The sequence below is a fragment of the Hibiscus syriacus genome, unplaced genomic scaffold (assembly GCF_006381635.1).
Source record: "Hibiscus syriacus cultivar Baekdansim isolate YM2019G1 unplaced genomic scaffold, ASM638163v2 tig00010533_pilon, whole genome shotgun sequence".
Lineage (NCBI taxonomy): Eukaryota > Viridiplantae > Streptophyta > Magnoliopsida > Malvales > Malvaceae > Hibiscus > Hibiscus syriacus.
The window spans coordinates 1997164-2022556 of NW_024062223.1; the positions used below are offsets into that span (position 1 = coordinate 1997164).

Sequence of the window (25393 nt, forward strand, 5' to 3'; positions counted from 1 at the left end):
CCATCTCCAACTCATTGAGAACTCGTTACATCTCGTCTTTGAACCTGTCCTCCATGGACTCCAATTTATCAAGGCGAGACTCCACAACACCCTGGGTCTCCTCTGACAATAACCTCGACAATAACCTTAAGAAGTCTTTTCTGATGTGAAAGATCAATTAAAACTGCAACCACAGAGCATACTCGAAATTTCAAGAGACCTTATAACGTGGCTCTGATGCCAATTGTTAAATAAAATTTAGATTATACAACTCTAAACTTACTAATATTGGACCCAAACAAGTAAACAAATTACTTGTATTATATCCACAATAAAAGACACAACAACACTTAAATTTTTGGAGGATGCATAACTCAAATGGAAGGGGGTATTTATAGTCCTCACCATGAAACCTACACCATACAAATATTCTTACTCCTAATATTCCTAGACATACATTATTATCACCTACTCCACTTACTTCACCTACTCCATTAAATTGAGATAAACAATGACATCTTCACCAAACTAAATTGATGTAAGCAATGATATCAAATTAATTTGGGTGTCGGATGATATTGATTTCTCAACAAAATGGTCATTGAACTATTATTTATTTTCTGTTTTGATCATCAAACTACATTTTTCTGCAAATTTGATCAATAATGTTAAGTTTTTTTTTTACTTTGGTCGCTGTTCGTTAAACAAATGATGAAGATGATTATTTATAATTAAAATGCGGATCAAATTGATAGATTATTTATAACAGAACAGATTCTATCACTTGCATTGGGTTGAATTTGTTCTGCAACAATACGTCTAACATAAAATGCAGGCTCTGCTGGTAGAGGCAGCGTTATGGTGTCCTTTCCCAACATGGCAACCACGGTTACCACGGTTGGTCCATCTACCGGATCTGCTTGCACGCAGAATAGGCCGAATTAAATGCATTTAAGCACCTCAGTCGGCACACTCGACTTGAGAAGATGTTATTCTATTAGCTCCATTGCTTCACCTTTCAACCATAGTTTCCATGCCTACAATCATCACTTAGGATTAGCCTCTTGTATATAATATCATATTTATCTATTCATTGAAGATCGGATGAGAGAACATACAAAAATCAAGAAGCTTTCACCATGTTCCAATAAATGAAACCCGTTATTCCTTTTACCAGTTATAATCTCCAGCAAAAGAACTTCGAAACTGAAAACATCAGACCTGACAGAAAACTGCCCTTCCATAGCATACTTTGGTGCCATGTATCCACTGTTTTAGTTCATAAGAGACAATGATTAAAACAGAATTCGATAATCATCGAAAATTTGCAAAAACCAAACTGGTTTTTCAATGTATATTCGATAATCATGGAAAGAATGTATAGACTTACTATGTTCCCACTACTCTATTTTTATTTGCTTCGTTCTGATCTCCACTGAAAATTTTTGCCAGGCCAAAGTCCGAAATTTTCGGGTTCATTTCATGATCAAGTAAAACAATACTTGCTTTAAGGTCCCTACGGATTATTCTAAGGCGAGAATCTTCGTGCAGATACATGATACCTCTGGCAGTTCCTCTAATGATGTTGAATCGTTTCTTCTAAGTCAGTTGTGCAGCTAAACTCGAATCTGATAAATCTCGAAAAAGAGAAAAAATGGACTAAGTAAACATTCAAATTTGTTATGTTTATGAATGAGATAATGTTGGTATCAAAATGTTGAAGAATCAAACTGAATAGGAACACGTCAAGGCTTGTTGGGCGTGAATTCATATATAAGCAACTCTTCGTTTTTCTGTAAGCAACATCCCAAGAGCCGCACAAGATTTCTATGTTGTAATCTGGCAATTAACATGACTTCATTCTTGAACTCAAGCAGCCCTTGACTCGAAGTTTTCGACAACCTTTTAACTGCAATTTCATTACCTTCTGCTAGAGTGCACTGGAAATTAACATAGTAACATGAGCCTATAGCTTCACCAACAATTCTGCTCCTATGAAAACCCAGTGAGGCTGACTTATCTCTGCAAGTGACCATCTTGTTGGGACATTAATAGTCATTTCAGCTATAGCTCCTTCTCTGAGGAGAGTTCACATTCTCCTGAAGTACGATTCCAAATTTATCCAAATTAACTGTAAGATTTGTTTCATCTTGAACATTAGTAAGTATAATATGTTTTAATTTGGTTTGTGTTGGACACGTGTAGTGCAACTCTGTTACGAGTTATAAGGCTTTAACTGTTTATATTATAATAAATCTGGTTTCGATGGTAACGTAACAGGTTGTATTGCGCCTTGAATTTTTTTTAACCATTTAAGTTATAACGATTTTAACTGTTTATGTTATAATAATCTACAAGAAATCCGGTTGCAATGGTGATGTAATAGGTTGCACCTTATTTTTATTTAACCGGTTAAGTGCTTTAACCGTTTATATTACAATGACCTATTATAAATCCGGTTGTAAGAGTAACGTAATAGATTGCGCCACGTGTTTCTTTCAAACCGTCACTCATATTTCCCGCCTATATAGTTCATTTTTATTTCCGCCGCTGGTAACAAGTGTTACCTGAAACAAAAGGAGCGCGACCTTTAAGCATTTGTAAAGTTTGTTATTAAAAATTTCGGTTTTGAGGTTTATATTTTAAGTTGTAAGGATAAAATTTGAATTTATTTTTCGGTATTTAGGTTGAGCCTTTTGGAAACCAAAACCTTTTAATGTATTTAATAAATAATTAAGTTGCAACCTAAACTATGAACTGTAACCTATCAATAAAATACTGGTAATAGGCTTCCTACTCGGATAAGACTTTTGAGAATGGGATTAAGCATTGAGAGTGATAAGTGTGTGCTTTGTGGTGTTGAGGTTGAGACTAGGGATCACTTGTTCTTTGATTGTGGTTTTGTGAGGGAGTTGTAGGGTGATATCTTTACTTTGTGTGGTGTAACTCGTAGGATTAGCTGCTGGGATAGAGAGTTGGCATGGGCTGTTAACTGTTTTAAAGGGAAATCTCTCCTTGTGAGGGTGTTTAAGCTTGCTTGGACTGGTCATGTGTATGACATTTGGAAGGAGAGAAATAGTAGGCATTTTGGGGGCAAAGCTAGACTGGTGGGTGATGTGTTGAAGGACATCAAAGAAACTATTCAGATTCGGCTGAAAGGATGGACTATCAACAGAGTTGATCCTAACAACGATTCCCTTTGTGTGAAATGGGGTATTTCTCAAGGTTGGGGGTTCACGGTTGTTTCTTTTGTTGTTTGTAGCAGGAGTTAAATTGTTGATTATGTAGCAGGTTTCTACTTTTCTTGGGTAATGAAATGAAATTATCCAAAAAAATATCGATAATAGAATTACAAGATTATTATAAATAAAAAAGTTCAATAATTATAATGGTTATAGCAGTTATTTTTTTTTTGATAGGAATAATGATTTATTAAAATCAAGAGACGAAGAACAACTTATGGGCCTATTAAAAACCTCCCTAATCTAATTGGAGGAAAAGAGTGCTACATAAGACCAATACAAAGAAAAAACCAACATCGAAAGTCAGGCTTACAGAGACAACAAAAGCGAATAGAGACAATTCCAATGAAAAACATTGCAACCGACCGAACAAAGCAAGAACTACAACCAACTAAAGATACATATCAAATCCATCCGAAGAGGCAACGTTGACTACATCAGCTCAAACAGAGACAGCACACTTTGATGATCGTGAGAAACAATTTCAATTTCCTAAATGCCGATGGAAGCTGTAGAAAGGAAATCCAGTTAAGCATTCTGATAAAGTGGAGATGAAACAAATTGCAAATTCCCATAACTTGGCTTCAGATATTGCGTGGCTGCAGATATGTTGCTTGCCCTTGCATTATTTGACAAGACTTACCCAATAAACCTAGGGTCCTGATTGCTTTCCCTACCAGCTAAATCACTGAAAATGACAATTCCTCATGAAGTATTTGCCTGTGGTCTTGATCCGTTTGTAAATCCAGATTTAGCATTGCACCACTATGAGCAGGAAAAACATTAAAGCTTGAGGAGCCATGAAAGATGCCTGAAGAGAAAACAACTGGAACGAATAACAGATGGTCGTTTCTAACACTTCGAACTTGAATAAGATCCGGGTTTATGCTGTTGGAGAATTCCTCCGTTTGTGGAACACTCAGCTTATCTCATAGGCTTTGCTATGCCTCATGCGATTCAGCTCTAAACTTGTTCATATCCATGACTAAGATAACACTTGCACCTTTGATTTAACTAAGATTTCGTGGATTAGCCTATCCAAGAACCTCATGCAACACCAGATCAGCTTACAGCAGGAAAATGACACAATTCAACGAGTTTAATATTCCATTCCCAAGTTCGATGATCACTTTTGAATGAAATGCTTAAGGCCTCCACTTTGCACTGCCTCGGGAACTTTGAGAAGTCTTCATGGTCACCCTCCAAAGCTGAGCACGGCACCCCCCACAATGTCCCCTTGCGCCCCACTAACCTCATCCAATAAATTATGAAAACCAAACAAATGGCGCAATGTAAAATGCGTTGGTTTCCCACTACACAATGCTTTGGATTTCAAAATTCCACCTGCGCAACGCTTAACAACTAAAAAACCAGCGCACTACGATCAAAATCAGCCCAATAGTCACGCACATGCACTCCACTTCCTACCTCCAATGCAATATACACAAGAAAGTGGCCGTTAAAGATGCTCGACCAAAGCCATTCAAAATATGGCCAGAAAACCAATGAGACTTGTCAGAAGAGGAGAGCAGAAGTGTGCGTATAAATATAAAACTAAATAACTAAAGTTGACCATCTCCTAGACCCTCCAATATCAAGGCACGACCAACCAAACCTTTCCACTTGCCAATACAAAAATTTAAAAGCCGGCCAATAAGACAGAACCGAAACTTAGAGCTTCCGAGATGGAACGATCACTAACAAATACACACATGGGAAACAAAAACGCCCATCACGCATAATTGATTAAAAAATGACACACCACCCCACCTGAAAACCCCCGAGCACCAAACTATCAGCCTCCGAAGCAAAGCACGAGCCACTCATATCGAGGATGCTAAATGACTAACACTCTTTAGACAAACTTATTTCTCCCGAGACCTAAACTCCCATAACTCAAAATAAAAACACATATAACCCCTAAAAACCAACTCCAGGACCTTTAAAAAACTACGACACATTCCTCAAACGAAAGAAACCAAATAAAATTCTTAAACCCCTATCACCCCTTCTAAAAATCACTATAGAACTTTCACTTTCTAGAAAAAAAACTAAAAATATCCCGAAACCTAAACCCCCACTACAAAGCAAAACAAAACCACAAAAAACCCTATAGCTAATCTTCTCCAGGACCTCCCTCAAACATCAAATGCAATAGAACAATATGCCTGCACTACACCTCCCTCCCTACCCTCAACACAATTCTAACGACACTAACTCCTCAAGAACCTTCCTATCAGGCCCAACAAACGTAATACCAAGCATCTTCGCTACTGACAAAGTCTCCTCCGCTTCAGCAAACGCAGCATCCCACTTTTTCTTCAAGTCCGAATCTGAAATAGATCTACCTGATAATTCACTAGCTTCAAGATCAGACTTCTTCAACTTGGAATTCTTCAACGCTCGATCTCTTCGATTCCTCTCCACTTTCGATAGGACAGAGTCCTGGATATCCATCATAGAACCAAATTTCTGCACCTTCTTTTTATTCCTATAGACCATTTCTGGCTCACATGACACATCTTCTAAGACTCCCCCAATACTCTCTTTAACAGGGATATTCGATTTACTAACGTCACCTAATTCCAAAGAGTTAACAGGACCCAAAACTAAATCGACACTCTTCCCACCTGAATCCATCCTAAAATCTTTATGAGAATCCAATAAAGTTTCAGACTTTAATCCCATCCTTGAAAGAAGCTCTATCTCTGGCGAAACTACCTCAGAAGCGCCCACCAAGACTCTATCCTCCAACTTTGAAATCCCATCTACAATAGGACTGGTCACTTTTGACTCTATAGCAAAAGTATCAACCCCAACAATATCCAAACTTTGCAACCCCACGTGATTGCAATGATCTGAAATTTGAAAGCCAGCATTCTGACCACCATCCTCGACACCACACTCGACCTCAATCGGTTTCCCAAAACTAGAGCATGCGACATCACAAGGGATTCCAGCAGAAGGAGACCCTATCATGCCATCAGAACTTCCCAACTCAGAAGCCACCGAAAAATGATCTTTAACCGGTGAAACACCTGTAATATTAGCCCCAACCTCAACCCCGTCCTTCTCAACCTCTGTTTTCTTCAGGATTTCAAATTTTGATAGATTTCCTAATGAATTGTCCACCATCCTAACTTCAAGGATACAAACATCAAACTTTTTGTTTTCCACCACTACATCCACAACTTCATCAATCCGAGCTTCTGAAGAAGTAGAAATCAGCATATTAACTTTCTCACAATCTAAATGATGACTAACATTATCTCCAAACGCCTCAAATCTACCCCACAATCCAACTAATCTTTTCAGAGTGACATCATTCCAGAAATGCAACGGTAATCCCTCTATCTCTAACCACACAACTCTCTCCTTCTGGCAAAAAGACTCTGTCCAAATCATAACATCCACGAAAATCTCCTTCAAGTAAGACCACCGAAGGTATTCAAGCATGATAAAAAGATCTTCATCCTCGATGGAGAGTAGAAAAGAGTTCCCACGAAGTCTTTGTACTTTGATATCCCCTAAACCCAGTTATGTAGTCTATCAACAATACTCCCAACATTACAAACACCAGCCATAACACCCACCAAACATCTCTTCAACTTTCTTACTTCCTCCTCATCCACATACCCCTCAACTTCCTTTCTGGAAGCACACACATAAGGCTAGCCTCCTTCGTTTGAGTAATACCAGTTGCTAAAGGATTTGCAGTTTTACCTTTCCATGACATCTTACACTGTGCACATTTAACCTTCGAAGCCTTCAAAGAATACTTAGCAAAACTCACTGAGATGCGACTACCATACACCATAAGGCCATTCAAACGTTCCTTAACTCTATTGGCTTCTACCATGTTGCCAACTTTTACGAAACCAAACCTAGAGCCTGCTCGACTCCTCTTTGACGGAAGATACACACTCAGAACCTCACCATAACGACCCACAATTTGCCATAACCCTTTCCAGTGAATAGAGTTTGGTAAGTTATCCACAAACAAAGAAACATAATTCGACAGAACCTGAACCACCCTCCATTGAACTTAAAACCACAAAGAAGTTTTCACTTAACAATTTTTTTAATGGACGTTACGACATAGGTACCTGAACCACCCTCACCATAATCGATGGTTATAGCAGTTATTAACTGTAATCTAACCGTTAATTTATTATTTATTTTTAGAATAATTAAATCTATCACCCTATAAATATTGTATTAAAAATTTCAAAAAAAAATATTCGTCTAACACCCTTCTTCCTCATTACGACGAAACATATGACCGAAACTGATAATATTACGACGACAAAAGCCACTCAAAGATCCTAATAGAATCCACATATTCCCAATCTTTAGTCTGTTTTATGAGGATCATTCATGGTTGATGAATCCTATGGAAAACACATGAAACAATAGCCTAATTCAATGGAAGTGGTGAATGTTTTGAAATGTCAATAGTTGAGGATATGCATCGATGAATAGATTCCATTCGAAGTCGAGAAATCAACATGCAAACAGGGTGGATCCATAAATTAAAAAAAATGTCTAAAAATTTAGTATTATTTTCTTAAAAATTTATTATTTTTCATTTTCTTTAACACATTAGGCCAAATCATTTTCAAAATATCGGGATACACTTGACCCTTAAGTGGCTTAATACATCTGCCTGCCATGCAAATATTCTTTAAATTGGTTCCTCAGGTTGATTTGTGCAACATGAAAAGGACTTGTAGGCTTAATCCATGAATAACTAAGCCATATCTGAACTTACTTGGTTGAATCATCGTTCTCAATCCAACCTGTTATTTTTTTTTCACTTTTGAGATCAAACCCTTGAACAAAACATCAACCGAGGCCAAAAGAACAACCGAGTTAAGATTAACACCAACATGATTGTCATTGATATCACCGAGTGATGCGTTAAAACTGGTGTCAAACTTAGCGACGAAGAAAGAAGAAGAATTTTGAGAGTTTAAGTCATATTCGAGCTATAGGAGTACCATGTAGTCATTGAAAAAGCTGAAAGAATCAAGTCTGGACGATATGGAGAAGACGATGGATTTGTGAACTACAGTTCTTTTGCTAACTATTTTATGTATATACTATTTGGGTTTTTACATTTATTTAGTTTTCGGTAATAGTTAGTTATTTAGCTGTCGAGGAGGAAGAGAAAAAAGAAGAAGAAGAAAGAGAAAAGAAGAGAGTTAATGAAAGTAATTGTCACCTCGGATAAAACTAAGGGGAGGTGAACTAAAAGTTTGATGATTGTATTGTAAGCTTTAAAAGTTAGGTGACCAAAATACAAGCGCCCTAAAAGTTTGAAACTATTTATGTACTTTACCCACTATTAAATTAAACTTTTTTTTGTCAAAAAAGCAATTAAGCCATTTCGTAAATTAGCATTAAATGGGGACCAAAAAAGTTTCAAATTTTATTTTGACTTTTCTTAATCTACTTTATTAAATGGGAATTATTTTAATTTATTTGTTTATAAATTTAAGATTGCTTTTATTTACATTTTAAATGTTTAGATTAATTGATTTTAATTACTTCATAGATTTTTTTTCTCGGTAAACATGGAATTACTTCGGAAAAATTGATAAACGTAGCAACTAGCCGCATATAATAGCTCCCAAATACCACAAAATAGCCACAAACTACTCAACAAATTAAACATTAACGGATAAAAATATTATTTTCTAATTTCGATTGAGATTTGAAGAGATTATAATGTAATTCAATAAGTTTAATTGAAGGAAAGAGCAAACAATGTTCGATTCTTTAGGGTTATTTTATCGTGTCACGTTAGCTTTCGTTAATGGTTAAACAACCCAATAATAGTGAAGACACCAAATTTCGTCCTTTAATATTATATAATATATTTAAATTATAATTTATATTATATGATATAGTTTATTACATATGTCGTACGCATATTCACATATTTGCTACATTTTGTATAAGTCTAAGACCAACAAATCAGGGACAAGGCCCAAAACCATATCACATGTGGCCCAACCCAGACCCAAAGCACCTGGGTTCCATGACCAGTTGCAAGTTAGGGTATGTTTGGAAACCCTAATCCCTCCAAGCCTCACCAGCGCTACAGTAAGCCCCCGAAGACTCCTCCATGTCGAGTCTCGTGCCGCACGTCTCACCCCACACAACCGGCCGTTTTCCTCGCCAACAACCCACGAAGACAACAAAGCAACCAACATCACGCATTAGCATTTTTATTCGGAGTAAAACTCCTAAAAATAGGACTTATCTCTACTATAAAATAATGTAAGCAACACCACGTGTAAAGGGGGATTTTTACTGTAGAAATACAAGGAATTTCATACTCAAAATATACCGAGAAATTACGCGATAAGAACGAGCAATAATCGAAGCATTTTGTCTCATTTTCCGGAAAGAACGAAAGGTAAAAAACCATACCTTTTCCGATTTGTCGGTTGCATGCGTTTGTGGGAGTGCTTATTCGTGCTCGTTTTTGTAAAAACTCGAAAGTTTTTTTTAGAAAGGGAGCCCATGAACTAAGGGGGAGAGTTCGAGAGTTTCAAACTCCGATTTACTCTCCCCCGAGGCTATTTTGTGAAAACTTTTGGGATTTTTAGAACAAGTATGGAACGAGCTTTCGAATGGTGATGGAAAGTTGGGATTTTTTCGCCGGCGTACGCTGGCCAGCGCCTGCCCACGGCGACCGGCGCGGTGGAGTATGGCCGAGTTCTGGGTTCTCGATGAACACCGACCACCAGAGTTCTTCAGAAATAAAGAACATTTCAGAGGTTTTTGAACCTCTCGTTTTGATCCATTTTGGGTTAAGGGAAATAATAAAATATTGTTTGTGAAAATGGGATTTATAGTACCCATGGAATCGACCCGTAACCCGGCCCAAATGGATTCAGACCCGCGTGTTTTGGCTTTCATAAAGAGTAAATTGTGCTTTTTGACCCTCCTATTTTGAAAAATTCAATTTTAACCCCCAAATCCGATTTTTAAACTCAATTGGCCTTCAAATTCGACCTGCTGCTTTGGTTTTCTTTCAATTCGGTCCCTTATACGTGTATATATATATATATATATATATATATATATATATATATATATATATATATATCTTTTTGCAATTAATTATTTTCCCTTTTCTCTATTTATTTTATTTAACAAAGCATATTTATTTATGTATATATATTTTTAATATTTTTTTATTTTTTTATTATTTATATATATGTATATTTTATATTTCTTTACACGTTCTTATATATATATATATTTACTTATTTTTTATATTTTTCCATAATTCTTTTGAGTTTCTTTTATTTTCATTTTATGTTATTTTTTATTATTACTATTATTATTATATATACTTCATCATTATCATTATTATATTTCATATGTTTCATTTTGTTTTATCTTTTATTTTTATCTTTTATTTTTTTCATTTTTTACACTTTATTTATATGCATTTTATTTGTTCCTTTTATTTTACTTTATTTTCTGTTTGTTTATTTTTTTCCTTTTGTATATATATATTCAGGTTTTCATTTTTACCTTTATTTTCTTTACCTTATTTTGTTCATTTTCATTTTTTTCTCTTCTAATATTTTTATCCTTTAAAGGTATTTCAATCAATCAGTGGTAAGTTTTGGATCGTATTTTTACCTTTTAATTTTAAATTACAATTTTCTTAATTTAAGACAACTAGAAATTGCGTAGTACCGAAAGGGCAATTCAAGGGTGCTAACCCTTCCTTGACTATAACTGACTCTCGAATCCAACACATATTTGGAAAGACACAGATCAGGTAAGAAATAAGGTATCCGATCAACCCATTTGTTTTAAAATAAATGATCGGTGGCGACTCCTAACCATATTTAACCTAAGTCAAAGCCAATTTCGGGCCCAACCGAAAGACAGTTCCAACAGCTTGGCGACTCCGCTGGGGACAGGTAAGCGAGTCAGGCTAAGGCAATTTCCAGTTGTCTTTTTAACGAAAAGGGTAAGTTTAAATTTTAAGGTAACATTTTGATCCTTATTGCTTACTTTTGATTATATTTTTTTAGTAAATAGTTGTACTAACTGTTTTCTAATGATTTCAGCCCTTAAAGATTTTTATCTAAGGCTCTAAACATGAGCTCTGAACCCTATTTTAAGTGGGGGTAAAAGAGACGCCTTCATGTGAATTTATTCACCGTATGGGCCTAACAAGTAGCCTTCGGGATTCATATACCTTATGTCTTCGTGTGAATTTATTCACCGTGTGGGCATAAGGGAATGTGTCCTTTAGAGTTTAACTTAGTCCACAAAAGCCTGTGATGGGTTTAGGACTAAGAGTCTGACAAGCCCAAGGGGGCACCGGCAAGGAGAACTCGGATACCATTTTTAGAACCTAAAACGGGAGACCATGGAGAATTAGAGCCTACCCGAAACCATATTCCAAAACCTAGGACATTTTTACCCTAACCATGTCTTTTTTGTGTTTTTTTTCTTTCATTCTTCTATTTATTTATTTATTTTTATTTTACTAACTTTTTTGCCTTTGTTTTTTTTTCTAGCATTTGCATCATAACAAGAGGCTATTGATCCTTAAAAAGCGTTTGTTATACACAAAAATCTAAATTAATGGACAAAGGTGTTGTAATACAAGAGATAAAAATACAGAGGACAGTCTACAAGGCGACTATGTGTCACATTCAATCCCGAAGACGTGGCGCCCACAATTGAAGAGTATATCACTCTGTTGCGTTATAAAGGACTCAGAATAAATCGGTTCTACATCAAGCACAATGAAAGTCTATCTTGGAAGAACTGACTGACAGAGGTTGCAGGGGCAAGATGAAGGTTACTGATCTTGGGAGTCTCTTCAAAGGCAACAATGGAAAAATGATAGCTGAAATTGGAGACCATTGCTGACGAATTCAAGAAGTAGACAAATGAACTTTATATAGTTCCTATCAGTTAGGGGCTCCGATGACGTATTCATGCTCAACAAAAGATAAATGCCCGAGATGCAATCATTCAAGACTTCATGGGCCAGTACAAAAAGCAACTCAATATTTGAACGGTTCATCTAGAGAAGCCAGAGCAGTTCGACAGATTATTCAATCGGTGATCGACGAACGCATAAGACTAGTCAGCATGTTTGAAGCTGTCATGATATTTTTAGTCTCTTAAAAGATAAAACACTTTTGTCCCCAATAAGGATTATTCATAATAACAGGTATATTTTTTTGGATCAATGCCTCGGACATTTCATGCATCATGCATTTAGACATATTTTGTATTTTGTTATTTTCTTTGCATTCACATTAACTAACGAAAGAATGCTTCAAAATAAAGGAATAAATACTGGATACACCACCTCAAGCGTTGGACACACCCCATCCGCATAACAACCGCTTGAAAAAAAGGCGAATGGAGGCCATAATCATACAAATAGAAGAGAATATGGCAAAAATGTAGAAAGAACTGGAGGATAAGATGACTCAGAACAGTCAAAGTGCCCTGGAGTCCATCAAGAAGAACTAGGAGTCCTTGGTCGATCAAATTATGGCCAAGTTATCGGGTCTCCAACAAGCCAGTATACTAGGGGCAGGTTCATCTGAAAGAGTTACTATACTACTAACCCCACAAGTGGTTGTCTCACCTAGGATCTTACCCGGATTACAAGTGGACTCTTATTCTATCAAGGGGAAATCCATATATGGTGCAAATATATAAGCTTCCGCAACCAACACTGACAATCATCCGGATGACTACCCTATCCCGGATTTTGACGAGGAGGATAAGGCAAAGAAGATGGAAGAGAAGATTAGGATGTTAGAAGATCAAATGAAGATGGTCCAAGAGGACCATGATTATTATGGAATGGATGCAATGGAGCTGAGCCTAGTACCAGATTTGGTGCTTCCACCAAAGTTTAAGGTCCCTGAGTTCGAGAAGTTCGATGGGAATAGTTATCCTTCATCCCACATCACTATGTTCTGTCGAAAGATGACGGGATATGGGGGAAATGACCAACTCCTGATACACTGCTTTCAGGAGAGCCTGTCCGGTTCAGCTATCCGGTGGTACAACCAGCTCAACCGAACTCATATTAAGACATAGAAAGACATATCCAAGTCTTTCTTGGAGCAATACAAACATATTAACGATATGAGACCAGACCGGGTTATGCTACAAAGCCTGGAGAAAAAACACAATGAAAGTTTTTGACAATACGCACAGTGATGGAGGGATTTGGCTGTGCAAGTTCATCCACCTTTAGATGAAAAGGAAACCAGGAAGTTATTTGTACAAACCCTGAAGACACCTTACTTCAGGCACCTGGTGGCAATCACATCGGGAAGTTTTTTAGATCTAGTTATGGCTGGTGAGATAATCGAGCTAGCTATAAAATAAGGAAAAATTAAGGGAATGGACTCCAGTGAGAAGCCTCCCATGAATAACAAAGAGCGAGAGATCAACAATGTCAACACCTACAACGCTAACAAAGGTGTTACGATCTCAACCACTGCAGCCGTACCATGCGGTACTTCTAAATGAACTCAGAGAGAACCAAGGAATGAAAGGGAATCTTACCTTACTAATCTGGGGATTTGACCCCATAATGTCTTCCATAAAAAGACTCGCATCAGTCCAATCCCAATGACATATGAGGAGTTGCTTCCAACGCTAGTTGAGAAGAATCTTGTGAATCCGGTTCAATCCAAACCTAGAGAGGCCCCATATCCTGAAGGCCATGATATTAATGCCATATGCAGCTATCATATTGGGAGCTCAGGGCACACCACTGAGAACTGTGGGGCATTGAAACGTAAGGTCCAAGATCTGATCGATTCAAGGGCATTAACTTTTAATGTGTAATAAGGCATTCTGATCGAGTTGATTGGGGCATCCATCAGGAGTTTTGATGTGTTCTCATCTTGTTTGAAATTGTTTTTCTTTTGTGCTTCTTATGTTCAAAAGTCACTTGACGTTCAAACATTTTTAAAAAAAATACTTCCTTATGAGGAAATGAGCAAATTTTAATCTTGAATTCCTTGAATATCACCTTAATTAAAATCTTTTTAATAATTGAGGTTGTAAATCTTTAACAAATGACAAGATTGAACCCTGCAAAACAAAGATCCCTTGGTCCTAATTTAAAAGATACATCAGACTACATGCTCTTCTCTTACAGGGACTGAGCTAGTTTTCTCTTCTCATGAAAAGTCCATCAAAGGTTTGGTATTCAAATATGTGTTAGGAGTGAACAGAATGGGGCAACTAGCACATGAGATTGCAAAACTAATTATACTTTTGTTTAAGGCGTTCAATGATGATCATGATCTTCTCAGATGGAATGGCCAAGTAGGTGAATCTAGTTTAGGTCAGTTGCTTGGGAATTGAACTCTAACGATGAGATTTTCTGGCCTTCAAAAACACCTAGACTATAACAGGTTATTTTTAACAAACTTAAGAAATTGGACCCGTATACCCACATTATAATATTATTTATATACAATAAAGCTTGAGTTGTCCCTCTAGAGCAATTGGTTAAACGTCCCGGCTTTATGGATAATATTCAGCTAGCCTGATAAAGGTATTTACATATTGAGTTATCCCTCTAGAGAAATTGGTAAAACGCCCCAGCTTTATGGATCCAGCTAGCCATTTAATGGCAAATTTAAATAAGGAGTTTCGGTAAAAATAGACTAAGGGAGTTAAGAAACATCTGTTATAGTCAAATACACACGAGCACTCAAGAATCTCATTTTTAGACCGATATTTCTGCACTACCTTTGTTAGAGGAGCTTACAAAACTTGAACAAATGGAAGATTTCAGAGAACTGAAACAGAAGTGTTCTGAAAGGTCTAGGCATTGATTTTGCTAGTTGTGTCATTTTGTTCGCCTCCGATCAAAATATCAAATCAAGAAAGATAGGCATGCCATGGTTTTTGCAATGATCGAATCGATGAAACAAACCATAATAACCCACCTCTAAACAAACTTTTTGGTCTTGATATTTGTCAAAGATTTGCAGCTATCAAAGCTTAAAAGAGAATTTGATTATTTTGATATCCAATAAACTCTTGTTTTATGATTTGCTTCAATTGTGAAACCTAGAAGGAGGCAATATTTTTCAAAACTCCTTTTGATATTTTTCAAAATTTTTAACATTAAAAAAAAACATTTTCAAACAAGATGAGTTCTCTGTAAGCATGTCTTGGAAATCAACGAATATCTCTCTGAAGCTCAAGATTGAAACTGGGGCAGGAGAAGCCTAATTTTTGCGGTGAAATTTGTTAGAGCAAGAAAAATAAATTGTCTTAGGTTGAGGTTTACAAGAATACACCCTAGTGAAAATGAAGAAAAACCGAGAGAATAAAGACTGCTCATGCAATTATTCCCTTAACAGATCAACATTTTGTTTTAAGCATATTGAAGAATCCAAGATTCCAGCATCAAGAGTCATCAAGACTGACAACCAGGGATTGAGATTTCTATCAAAACCCTAAACTAACATGTTTTTCGTATACATAAGAGCATCACATCCATAGCATCACATATGTGCATAATTTTGCAGATTCATGCTAGAGTCAATTTCAACTTCTTAGCGAAAGGTATTGAACTCAAAAGAAGTGCAATTTACAAGTGTGGATCTGAACTTCACAACGAAAAACATCCAATTAAAAGCTCAATTTCACAGCGAATGAGCCATCCACGATTTCAACTTCGCGGAGAAGGATATCGTGCCCAATGAAGTGATCTAGTGTCACAACAAACATGTCATCCGCAGATTTGACTTATTTAAGTCAACGATTAAAGCTTCTGAAAGGATTTCTTTAACATGCATGAACAAACAGATTATCGATCACCTTTGAGATGGTTTATCTCAAAACAAGTTTTGTCTCTCTTGAGACAGTTTCTCTTAAAACAAATTTTGTCTCTCTTGAGACATTTTCTCTTAAAATTTTTTTTGTCTCTCGAGACATTTTCTCTTAAAACAAATTTTGTCTCTCTTGAGACAGTTTCCCTTGAAACAAAATCTTTGAATATGTTTTCCTTTAAACAAATTTCGTCTCTCTCGAGACAGTTTCTTTTGGAACTAAATTTTGTCTCTTTTGAGATAGTTTCTCTTGAAACAAATTTTGTCTCTCTTGAGACAGTTTCCCTTGAAACAAAATCTTTGAATCTGTTTTCCTTTAAACAAATTTCGTCTCTCTCGAGACAATTTCTTTTAAAACTGAGTTTTGTCTCTCTTGAGACAGTTTCTCTTGAAACAAATTTTGTCTCTCTTGAAACAGATTCCCTTGAAACAAAGTTTTGTCTCTCTTGAGACAGTTCCTCTTGAAGCACCAATCTTTGAAATTGTTTCTCTTGAAACACAAAAAACTTTTTTTCTTGGAAAAAACCTTGAGACAGTTTCTCTTGAAACACAAAAAACCTTTGAAATTGTTTCTCTTGAAAAAAGGAAACCTTTGAAAATGTTTCTCTTGAAACACCAAACCTTCGAGTTCAGTTACACTCAGCTCAAAGGCACATCATTTGCAGCATAGCTTAAGTAGAGAAAAATTAACTGTCAATGAAGACCTTTCAAGTTCGATCTCATTCAGCTTGAGTGCCTATCAACCACTTGGTGAGATTAAAGAATTATTTTCCAGTCGAATTTTCAACCCAAGGTCTTTAAACCGAAAAGAAGACCATAGTTGACTATAATTTGACAACGAGAAGCCACATTCCGATTCAAATTCTGAATTGCGACTTCAATTCAAGATGGACCCGACTTCGCAACTAATGAGCCATTTACAATTCAACCTCAAGACGAGGGAGTCATTTCGTGATTGACAAACCAGTTTCAACATCGGATTTTAGAGGACATTTAATATGGATGACATTTGTGTCTTTTAATTTTTGCTCTATTTTTGTTACACGATAATGAGCAAAGAGGGGCAGCTGAAGACACCAAATTTCATCCTTTAATATTATATAATATATTTAAATTATAATTTATATTATATGATATAGTTTATTACATATGTTGTATACATATTCACATATTTGTTACATTTTGTACAGGTCTAAGACTAATAAATCAGGGACAAGGCTCAAAACCATATCACACGTGGCCTAACCTAGACCCAAAGCACCTGGGCTCCATGATAAGTTGCAAGTTAGGGTATGTTTAGAAACCCTAATCCCTCCAAGCCTCACCAGCACCGTAGCAAGCCCCCGAAGACTCCTCCAAGTCGAGTCTTGCGCCGCACGTCTCACCCCACACAGCCGATCGTTTTCCTCGCCAACAACCCAGGAAGACAACAAAGCAACCAACATCACACATTAGCATTTTTATTCGGAGTAAAACTCCTAAAAATAGGACTTATCTCTACTATAAAATAATGTAAGCAGCACCACATGTAAAGGGGGATTTTTACAGTAGAAATACAAGGAATTTCATACTCAAAATATACCGAGAAATTACATGATAAGGACGGGCAATAATCGAAGCATTTTGTCTCATTTTTCGAAAAGAACGAAAGGTAAAAAACCACACCTTTTCCGATTTGTCGGTTGCATGCGTTTGTGGGAGTGCTTATTTGTGCTCATTTTTGTAAAAACTCGAAAGGTTTTTTTAGAAAAGGAGCCGATGAACTAAGGGGGAGAGTTCGAGAGTTTCAAACTCCGATTTACTCTCCCCTGAGGCTGTTTTGCAAAAACTTTTGGGATTTTTAGAACAAGGATGGAACGGGATTTCGAATGGTGGTGGAAAGTTGGGATTTTGTCACCGACGCGGTGGAGTATGGCCGAGTTCTGGGTTCTCGATGAACACCGGGAACCAGAGTTCTTCAGAAATGAAGAACATTTCAGAGATTTTTGAACCTCTCGTTTTGATCCATTTTAGGTTAAGGGAAATAATAAAATGTTGTTTGTGAAAATGGGATTTATAGTCCCCATGGAATCGACCTGTAACCCGGCCCAAATGGATTTAGACCCGCGTGTTTTGGCTTTCATAAAGGGTAAATTGCACTTTTTGACCCTCCTGTTTTGAAAAATTCAATTTTAACCCCCAAATACGATTTTTAAACTCGATTAGCTTTCAAATTCGACCTGCTGCTTTGGTTTTCTTTCAATTCGGTCCCTTATACGTATATAAATATATATATATATATATATATATATATATATATATATTCTTTTTGCAATTAATTATTTTCCCTTTTCTCTATTTATTTTATTTAACAAAGCATATTTATTTATGTATATATTTTTTTATTATTATTTTATTTTTGTTTTATTATTTATATATATGTATATTTTATATTTCTTTACACGGTCTTATATATATATTTACTTATTTTTTTATATTTTTCCATAATTCTATTTAGTTTCTTTTATTTTCATTTTATTTCATTTTTTTATTATTACTATCATTATTATATATACTTCATCATTATCATTATTATATTTCATATTTTTCATTTTGTTTTATCTTTTATTTTTATCTTTTATCTTTTATTATTTTTTTCATTTTTTTATACTTTATTTATAAGCATTTTATTTGCTCCTTTTATTTTACTTTATTTTCTCTTTATTTTTTTCCTTTTGCATATATATATTCATGTTTTCATTTTTACCTTTATTTTCTTTACCTTATTTTGTCATTTTCGTTTTTTTTTTCTCTTCTAATATTTTCATCCTTTAAAGGTATTTCAATCAATCAGTAGTAAGTTTTTGATCGTATTTTTACCTTTTAATTTTAAATTACAATTTTCTTAATTTAAAACAACTGGAAATTGCGTAGTACCGAAAGGGCAATTTAAAGGTGTTAACCCTAAACGACTCCCGAATCCGACACATCTTTGGAAATACGTAGATTAGGTAAGAAATAGGGTATCCGATCAACCCATTTGTTTTAAAATAAATGATCGATGGCGACTCCTAACCATTTAATCCAAGTCGAAGCCTAATTCCGGAGTCCAACCGAAAGACGGTTCCGACAGATAGAAATAAATTTTTTTGTTAATGGCAGTAACTCAAATGAAAGTTTTTCAATTTCAATAACTAAAATGAAAATGACCCAAAGTTATGTGATTGTGATTAGAGTTTACCCTAGAAACGTCTAAAAGACAGCCACAGCATTAACCCGAAATATCAGCTTACCAAATTCAACACCAAAAACACGCGCAATATGCTGCACCGATCACGTCACCTAACCACACTCCCATCACCATCACCAGTGAAACAAGGATTCAGCATCAATAACGATCGAATTTCTATTTCTTTTTTGGTACAAAGACACGAATAAAAGCTGTAGCTTCAGAAATGGGGTTGAATCAGTCAACAAGGATGTTCCAGTGCTCAAATCATCATGCATTTATCACTGAATTTCGTAACAAATCATACAGAAACATAAAGTACAGAAGATGTGCAATGCAAGTATTTATTCGAACTTCATCGAGGATCTAGTTCCGAAATAGAAGCCTCATTGACAGAGTCTTGGATGGCTTCTCTTTCAGATTGATTAAAGAGTAGCAATGAATCAGACATCGTTGCTGTCTCCGTGTTGGTATTCATAGAAAATGCAGGTCTCAATGGAACCGGAAGAGACATGGAATAGCTACTAAGCATGAGAACCACAGAGGCCATGGTTGGTCTATAAGCAATGTTTTCTTGAACACAAAGCAACCCGAGATGGATGCATCTCATTATTTCGCTTCTCGATCCATCCCTCAGAATCGGATCAACAAATTCCAAAGAAGTCCCTCCATTCCAGTTTCTCCATGCCTGCAAATGTTCGACGTTATGAACTTACATTGTATTTTAGCAACATCTATTCCATTATATATACCATAACCAGAGTATGGAGATCTTACATGAGTAAGCAGAGAGTCTCCTACTTGGTTGGTGAAGCTGTTGATTCTATGCCCACTAATGATTTCTAAAACCAACACTCCAAAGGCATAAACATCAGATTTAACTGAATATTGACCATGCCATGCATACTCTGGTGCCATGTATCCACTGCATATACAAATACATTTCAATGAATAAATGTAACAAACTAGATATAAAATCTCATCATTTTTAATACTTACTAGGTCCCGACGATTTTGCTCGTATCGGCTCGAGTTTGATCAACCACAAACAATTTCGCCATTCCAAAATCTGAGATCTTAGGATTCATCTCTTCATCCAATAATATGTTGGCTGCTTTTAAGTCCCGATGGATGATCCGGTATTGAGAATCTTCATGAAGATAAACCATTCCCTTGGCTGTTCCCTCTATAATTCTGTACCTCTTGTCCCAGTTTAGTAGTAATCGCTTCACTGGATCTGCAAAAGTCGTAAAATTATAGGACTAGAATGCATGTTCAATATGTGCAGTTTAGAAAGATTGAAACGGTACCGAATATAAAGTTGTCAAGGCTTGAATTGGGAAGAAACTCATAGATTAGAACCCTTTCTTTTTGTTCGAAGCTAAAACCAAGAAGCTTAACCAGATTCCTGTGTTGAAGCTTCGCCAATAGCATGACTTCGTTCTTGAATTCTCGTGTTCCTTGGCCCGAATTTACTGACAGCCTCTTTATAGCTACCTCTCGTCCATCTTCAAGCTTACCCTGATAGAATTCGGAACAAGGAACAATGAGGGAAAATAACAACTATTATTTCCTAGTATTCGCTGTCACATATTCATTCCGTCTTTTTTCTTTGAGATGATGGAAATTTTCAGACAGCAAGTCTTAAATTACCTTATAAACAGGACCGAATCCACCTCGTCCAAGCATGTTTGCATCGGAGAAGTTTTCCGTTGCAGCTCTCACTGCATGAAAATCGATTTGCAACGATTCAACGTGCATCTTGTTATCTGCAGGTTAACAAAGAATAATTTAAGTTACATAACATTGCAAAGGATTGATTATTAGTGAATTATCTTTTGTTATAAGACTACAACAGTAAAACAAAAATAAAATCATAGGCTAACTTACTTTGATCATTCTGTTTCTTTTTCTTGATCCTCATGGGAAGAACAACAATTCCAAGTATTACAAGCACTACGATGAAGGTGACGCTGGGAACAACTATAATGACTAATGTTCGGGATGAAATGCCTCCCCCTTCTATACAAGCAAGAACATTGTAAGTAACTTTAGACAACATTATAATGACTAATGTTCAGCATGCATCTTGCAGAACGGTACTTACCTTTTATGATTTCGGAGTCCACTGACTGTGGCGGAGGACTAGCAGCTGGGGGTGGAAGACGAGAAGGTGAGGCTGGTGGAGACAAAGACGCCGTTGTAGAAGCATTGGGTCTATAGAAGGGATACATATCCCAGCGGAATAAACAGTTAGGCCTCTCAACAACACCTCCTCGCTTCCCATGGCAACAACTTACATAGGAATTTGCAGATTGCCTTAGGCAGGAGACACAATCCTGCTCCGATAAATCTGGAGTGCACTGCATTAGTGAATATATCGTTTGGAATGCTCCAAGCTCCGCTTCACCAGTTGCATACTTGAGACTAGAAGAACCGTTGGAAGCCTTCCTCATCACATTTTTTATCAAACTCTCCCAAACCGTATCGAATTCGGTTAAGTTCGATGTGATGTTTCCCGTATTATATACTGCGCTAGAGGGTTCTAGCTCCAAGGTTCCGAGAAATGAGTGATCTGCATAGTGCACAACAGAGAAATCCCCTGTCCATGAATAGGCCTCTTTCTGGTTGGGACAATTTGCCATGAGCTCGTGGATTGTATCATTGACGAGGCTAAAACATTTCTCTGGAGTAGAGTCTCCTTTGCACATAGCAAGAGCGTAAACTTTGTCGGAGCCCTGACCAATAGTGGTATTGAAGAATCCACCGTTTGCAGAGGCATTAGATGGGAGTGAAGCGAGAAGAAGGTCCCGGTTATTGCCATACGTGCTGTTTGTGGTAAAATTACCAGTGTCATAGCATCTTGGGGCGGCGGCAACAAGGCCGATGCCGATAACCAGATAGGAGAGAATTGAAGAAACAGCTTTAAGTTTAACCCACATTTTGAAACTTCAAGCAAAACTGAATGGAAACTTAAAGTCTTTAATTCATCTGTCTCACCTGCGACTATGTCTTACCCACATTTACTTGTACTCTTGGGCTAACTAGTACTGTTCCTACCCTTCTTATGGTTAGGAATTCGTGATTTGATTTTTCTTGTAAACCATATACGTCATTGTAAAATATGAAAAATATGCTTTATGATTTTAAAATTGAAAAAAATTAATCTACATAAATATCAGATTTTTTATTTTATTTAAAATTAAACTATGAAAACCCAAAAATAAATTTCATACAAGTTTAAACTATATTAATAATAAAGTATTTAAATATATGATTTATCAAATTATAATTAATTAAATTTAATACGTTAAGTTACAATTAAGTCACCAAATTTGTTTATGACACTTTTTTTTGTCTTTATGGTATATTTTTGTCTAATTGATTGTTGTTTTAGTTTATTTTTTTTCAGGGTTGAATTTGATATCGTAATAACTTATCAAGATGATGCTTATTTGTAATTATGCTGATCTTTCTTGTTTTTGACCATCAGATTGGATTTGGATACGCTATTTGTATTCGTGGATGGTTGTTTACGTCGCTCGACTATAACACCCCAAAATTTAATTAAAAGAAAGTTGAAGAACAAATTGCAAATTTTTAAAAGTCTGCAACTCAGTTTTGGAACCTGTTGGAAGTATAGAGACTTAACCCTGGATTATCCCATGAGAAAACCCCTGTGTGTTGGAAAACCAAGACCACGAAAACCCAAACGGCCCCACCATCGCCCCTCCGGTCAGCCACTTCCGATCGGCGGTCGAGTGTACCGTCATCGCCATCGGACTCAATAACGAGTGGCGATCCAACCCCGACCCTTAGATCGCCTGTTTAGGCCGCTGTTAATCGCATGGAGAGAGAGATCGTTCGGCAGCCCACCTCGTCGCTCTATGCTTCGGTCGGCGGTGCAGATCACCGCCACTTCGAATCGAAGCGCCACGCCACCGCGTCCAAAACCCCTCTGTCAATTTGTCGAAAGGAGTCATCGTTTGTCGTGGAGAAGCCGAAGAAGCTTCTTCGAAACCCTCGCTGCCGCCGTCGCACGATTTTGCTTCGATTCTAGTCGCCTCGGCCATCGTCTCGCCTCACTGTCTACACCATTGGACTCACCGTCGTCATCCGCCCAAACCCAATCGATGGGTTATCTTGTCGTCGCCGGTTTCATCCGTCCGCCGTTAGTGAGCTTTCCGAACCCATTTTAATCTATTTAATCGAGGTATTTGTTGATTGTTGAGTTTAATTTTGGTTGGAAATGATGTGTTGAAAATTTTAAATTTTCATATAATTTAAGTATTTTTTCTATTTTTTGTTGATAATTTATTTCTGTAATATCTAAAATTTAATAATTATTTTCAACCATTAATAATTTATAAATTCACTCGTAAATAGAATGTTACATTCGTCCCTCTCATTGACTTTTCTTACGCAAACTTTTCAACCGATTTGCCGTAAATTAATAATTTATAAGTTATCAAATTTGTTTGACACTTTTTTTTTGGTCTTTATGGCATATTTTTGGTTAATTGATTTTTGTTTTAATTTATTTTTTTATGGTTGGATTTAACATCGTCATGACTAATCAAGATGATGTTTATTTGTTGTCATGCTGATCTTTCTTGTTTTGGACCATCGGATTGGATTTGGATACACTATTTGCGTTCGTGGATGATTTTTTCATGTCACTCGACTTTGATTTGTGGTTTGTCAGTTGTCTTTTACTAATTTGATTCATTTTGTGGTTCATTTATCGATGCAGTCAGATATGTTCATATTTATCTTTTATTCGAGTTTTTTAGTTAGATTTTTAACCTTTTCCTTCTATGATCTTGTGTGATCTTAATGACTAATTTTTGTATTAACGGTGATAAGAAAATATTTTAATTATGTGTTTAGTTTACGTTTATGATTGTAAACATTCTTTATAATTATGAATCTTTCTTCTTTTCTAATAAAACTAGGAGTTATATAAAAAAAATAATCAAAAGTTTATCCAGTAAACAAAAAAATTAGTGTAAAGTACACTAAAGGTCACTATACTATTGAAATGATTATTTAGGTCATTAAACTTTTAAAACTTACAAAATAATTATTAAATTTATCTAATAGTTAAAATGGTTATTATATTTTATCAAATTGTTATAAATGATCATTAAATTTTATCAAATTATTAAAAATGAAAATTGAATATATCAAACTTTTTAAAAATTTTATAACATTGCAGTGATCATTTTGTAATAATTGAATAAACTTAATGATTATTTTATAACTTTTGAAAGTCTGGTAAACAAAAATAATCATTTGAACAAAGTTTAATGACCTTTGATGTATTTTATCTAGTAATATTTTTAAAAGTTTAATATATTTAATGATGATTTCATAAAGTTACCGCGATGGTCTCTTAAAAATTGTAAATTTTCATATAATTTAAGTATTTTTTTATTTTTTATTGATAATTTATTTTTGTAATCTCTAAAATTTTATAAATTCTACCATTAATAATTTATAAATTCACTAGTAAATAAAATCTTACATTCGTCCCTCTCATTGACTTTTCTTACGCAAACATTTCAACCGATTTGCCGTACTCAATGTATTGAGCTGATTAATAGAGCTTATTGTTTTAGGACTCCAGCCCTACCTTAATTATGCAAACCATACAAGTAATAAATTAATAATGATCATTTGCATTGAAACAAATTTAATGATAGAATGAACAACGGTTTCAATGATGAAAAGAAGTGTTATTTTTTTAGAATATTTAATTTGAATAATTACATCTACATGATATGCATATATTATCCATAACTAAAAAATTATTCTAAATAAATACTATTTTATGATCACTCAAGATAATCAATTTCCATGTTTCTTCCTTTAGGAGGATGAAGTGGACAATTAAAGAGACACGCCAAGGAACTTGTCTTTATGATTTGTCCAACATAAAGTCTGCTTAACCGACCAAACACGGTTTTGCTGTTGTGTCTTAACAATGGAATGCTTTTTCCATCGTTCCCGCTTTCTTCGAAGTTTGTTTGGTCTGTTCAATATTTGCAGATCATTAATGTCAAGGTTTTTTTTTTTTACTTTGGTCG

At 35.7% G+C, this 25393-nt stretch overlaps 1 protein-coding gene and 1 pseudogene across 1 annotated transcript; both read right to left on the reverse strand.

Annotated features, from left to right (window-relative positions):
* Window positions 1–722: 722 nt before the first annotated feature.
* Window positions 723–2015, reverse strand: LOC120204039 (annotated as a pseudogene).
* Window positions 2016–19657: 17642 nt separating this feature from the next.
* On the reverse strand, window positions 19658–22283 carry LOC120204249 (putative receptor-like protein kinase At4g00960). Its single transcript, XM_039204367.1, has 7 exons — window positions 21412–22283; window positions 21180–21326; window positions 20958–21079; window positions 20615–20825; window positions 20304–20541; window positions 20082–20229; window positions 19658–19992 (listed from the first exon to the last, which is right to left on the reverse strand). Exons 1-7 carry the CDS (start codon window positions 22244–22246, stop codon window positions 19660–19662), a joined length of 2034 nt encoding a protein of 677 aa, XP_039060298.1. The 5' UTR covers window positions 22247–22283; the 3' UTR covers window positions 19658–19659.
* Window positions 22284–25393: the final 3110 nt, after the last annotated feature.

What these genes read in the sequence shown, in the direction of transcription:
- LOC120204249 (XM_039204367.1), bottom strand. Translation starts at nt 22,246, where the DNA reads ATGTGGGTTAAACTTAAAGCTGTTTCTTCAATTCTCTCCTATCTGGTT. An exon ending in TCAAAGTAAGTTAGCCTATG is followed by an intron (nt 21,080 to 21,179) that starts ATTTTATTTTTG and finishes TTCTTTGTTAAC; the next exon opens with CTGCAGATAACAAGATGCAC. An exon ending in GAGACTCTCTGCTTACTCAT is followed by an intron (nt 19,993 to 20,081) that starts GTAAGATCTCCA and finishes GAACATTTGCAG; the next exon opens with GCATGGAGAAACTGGAATGG.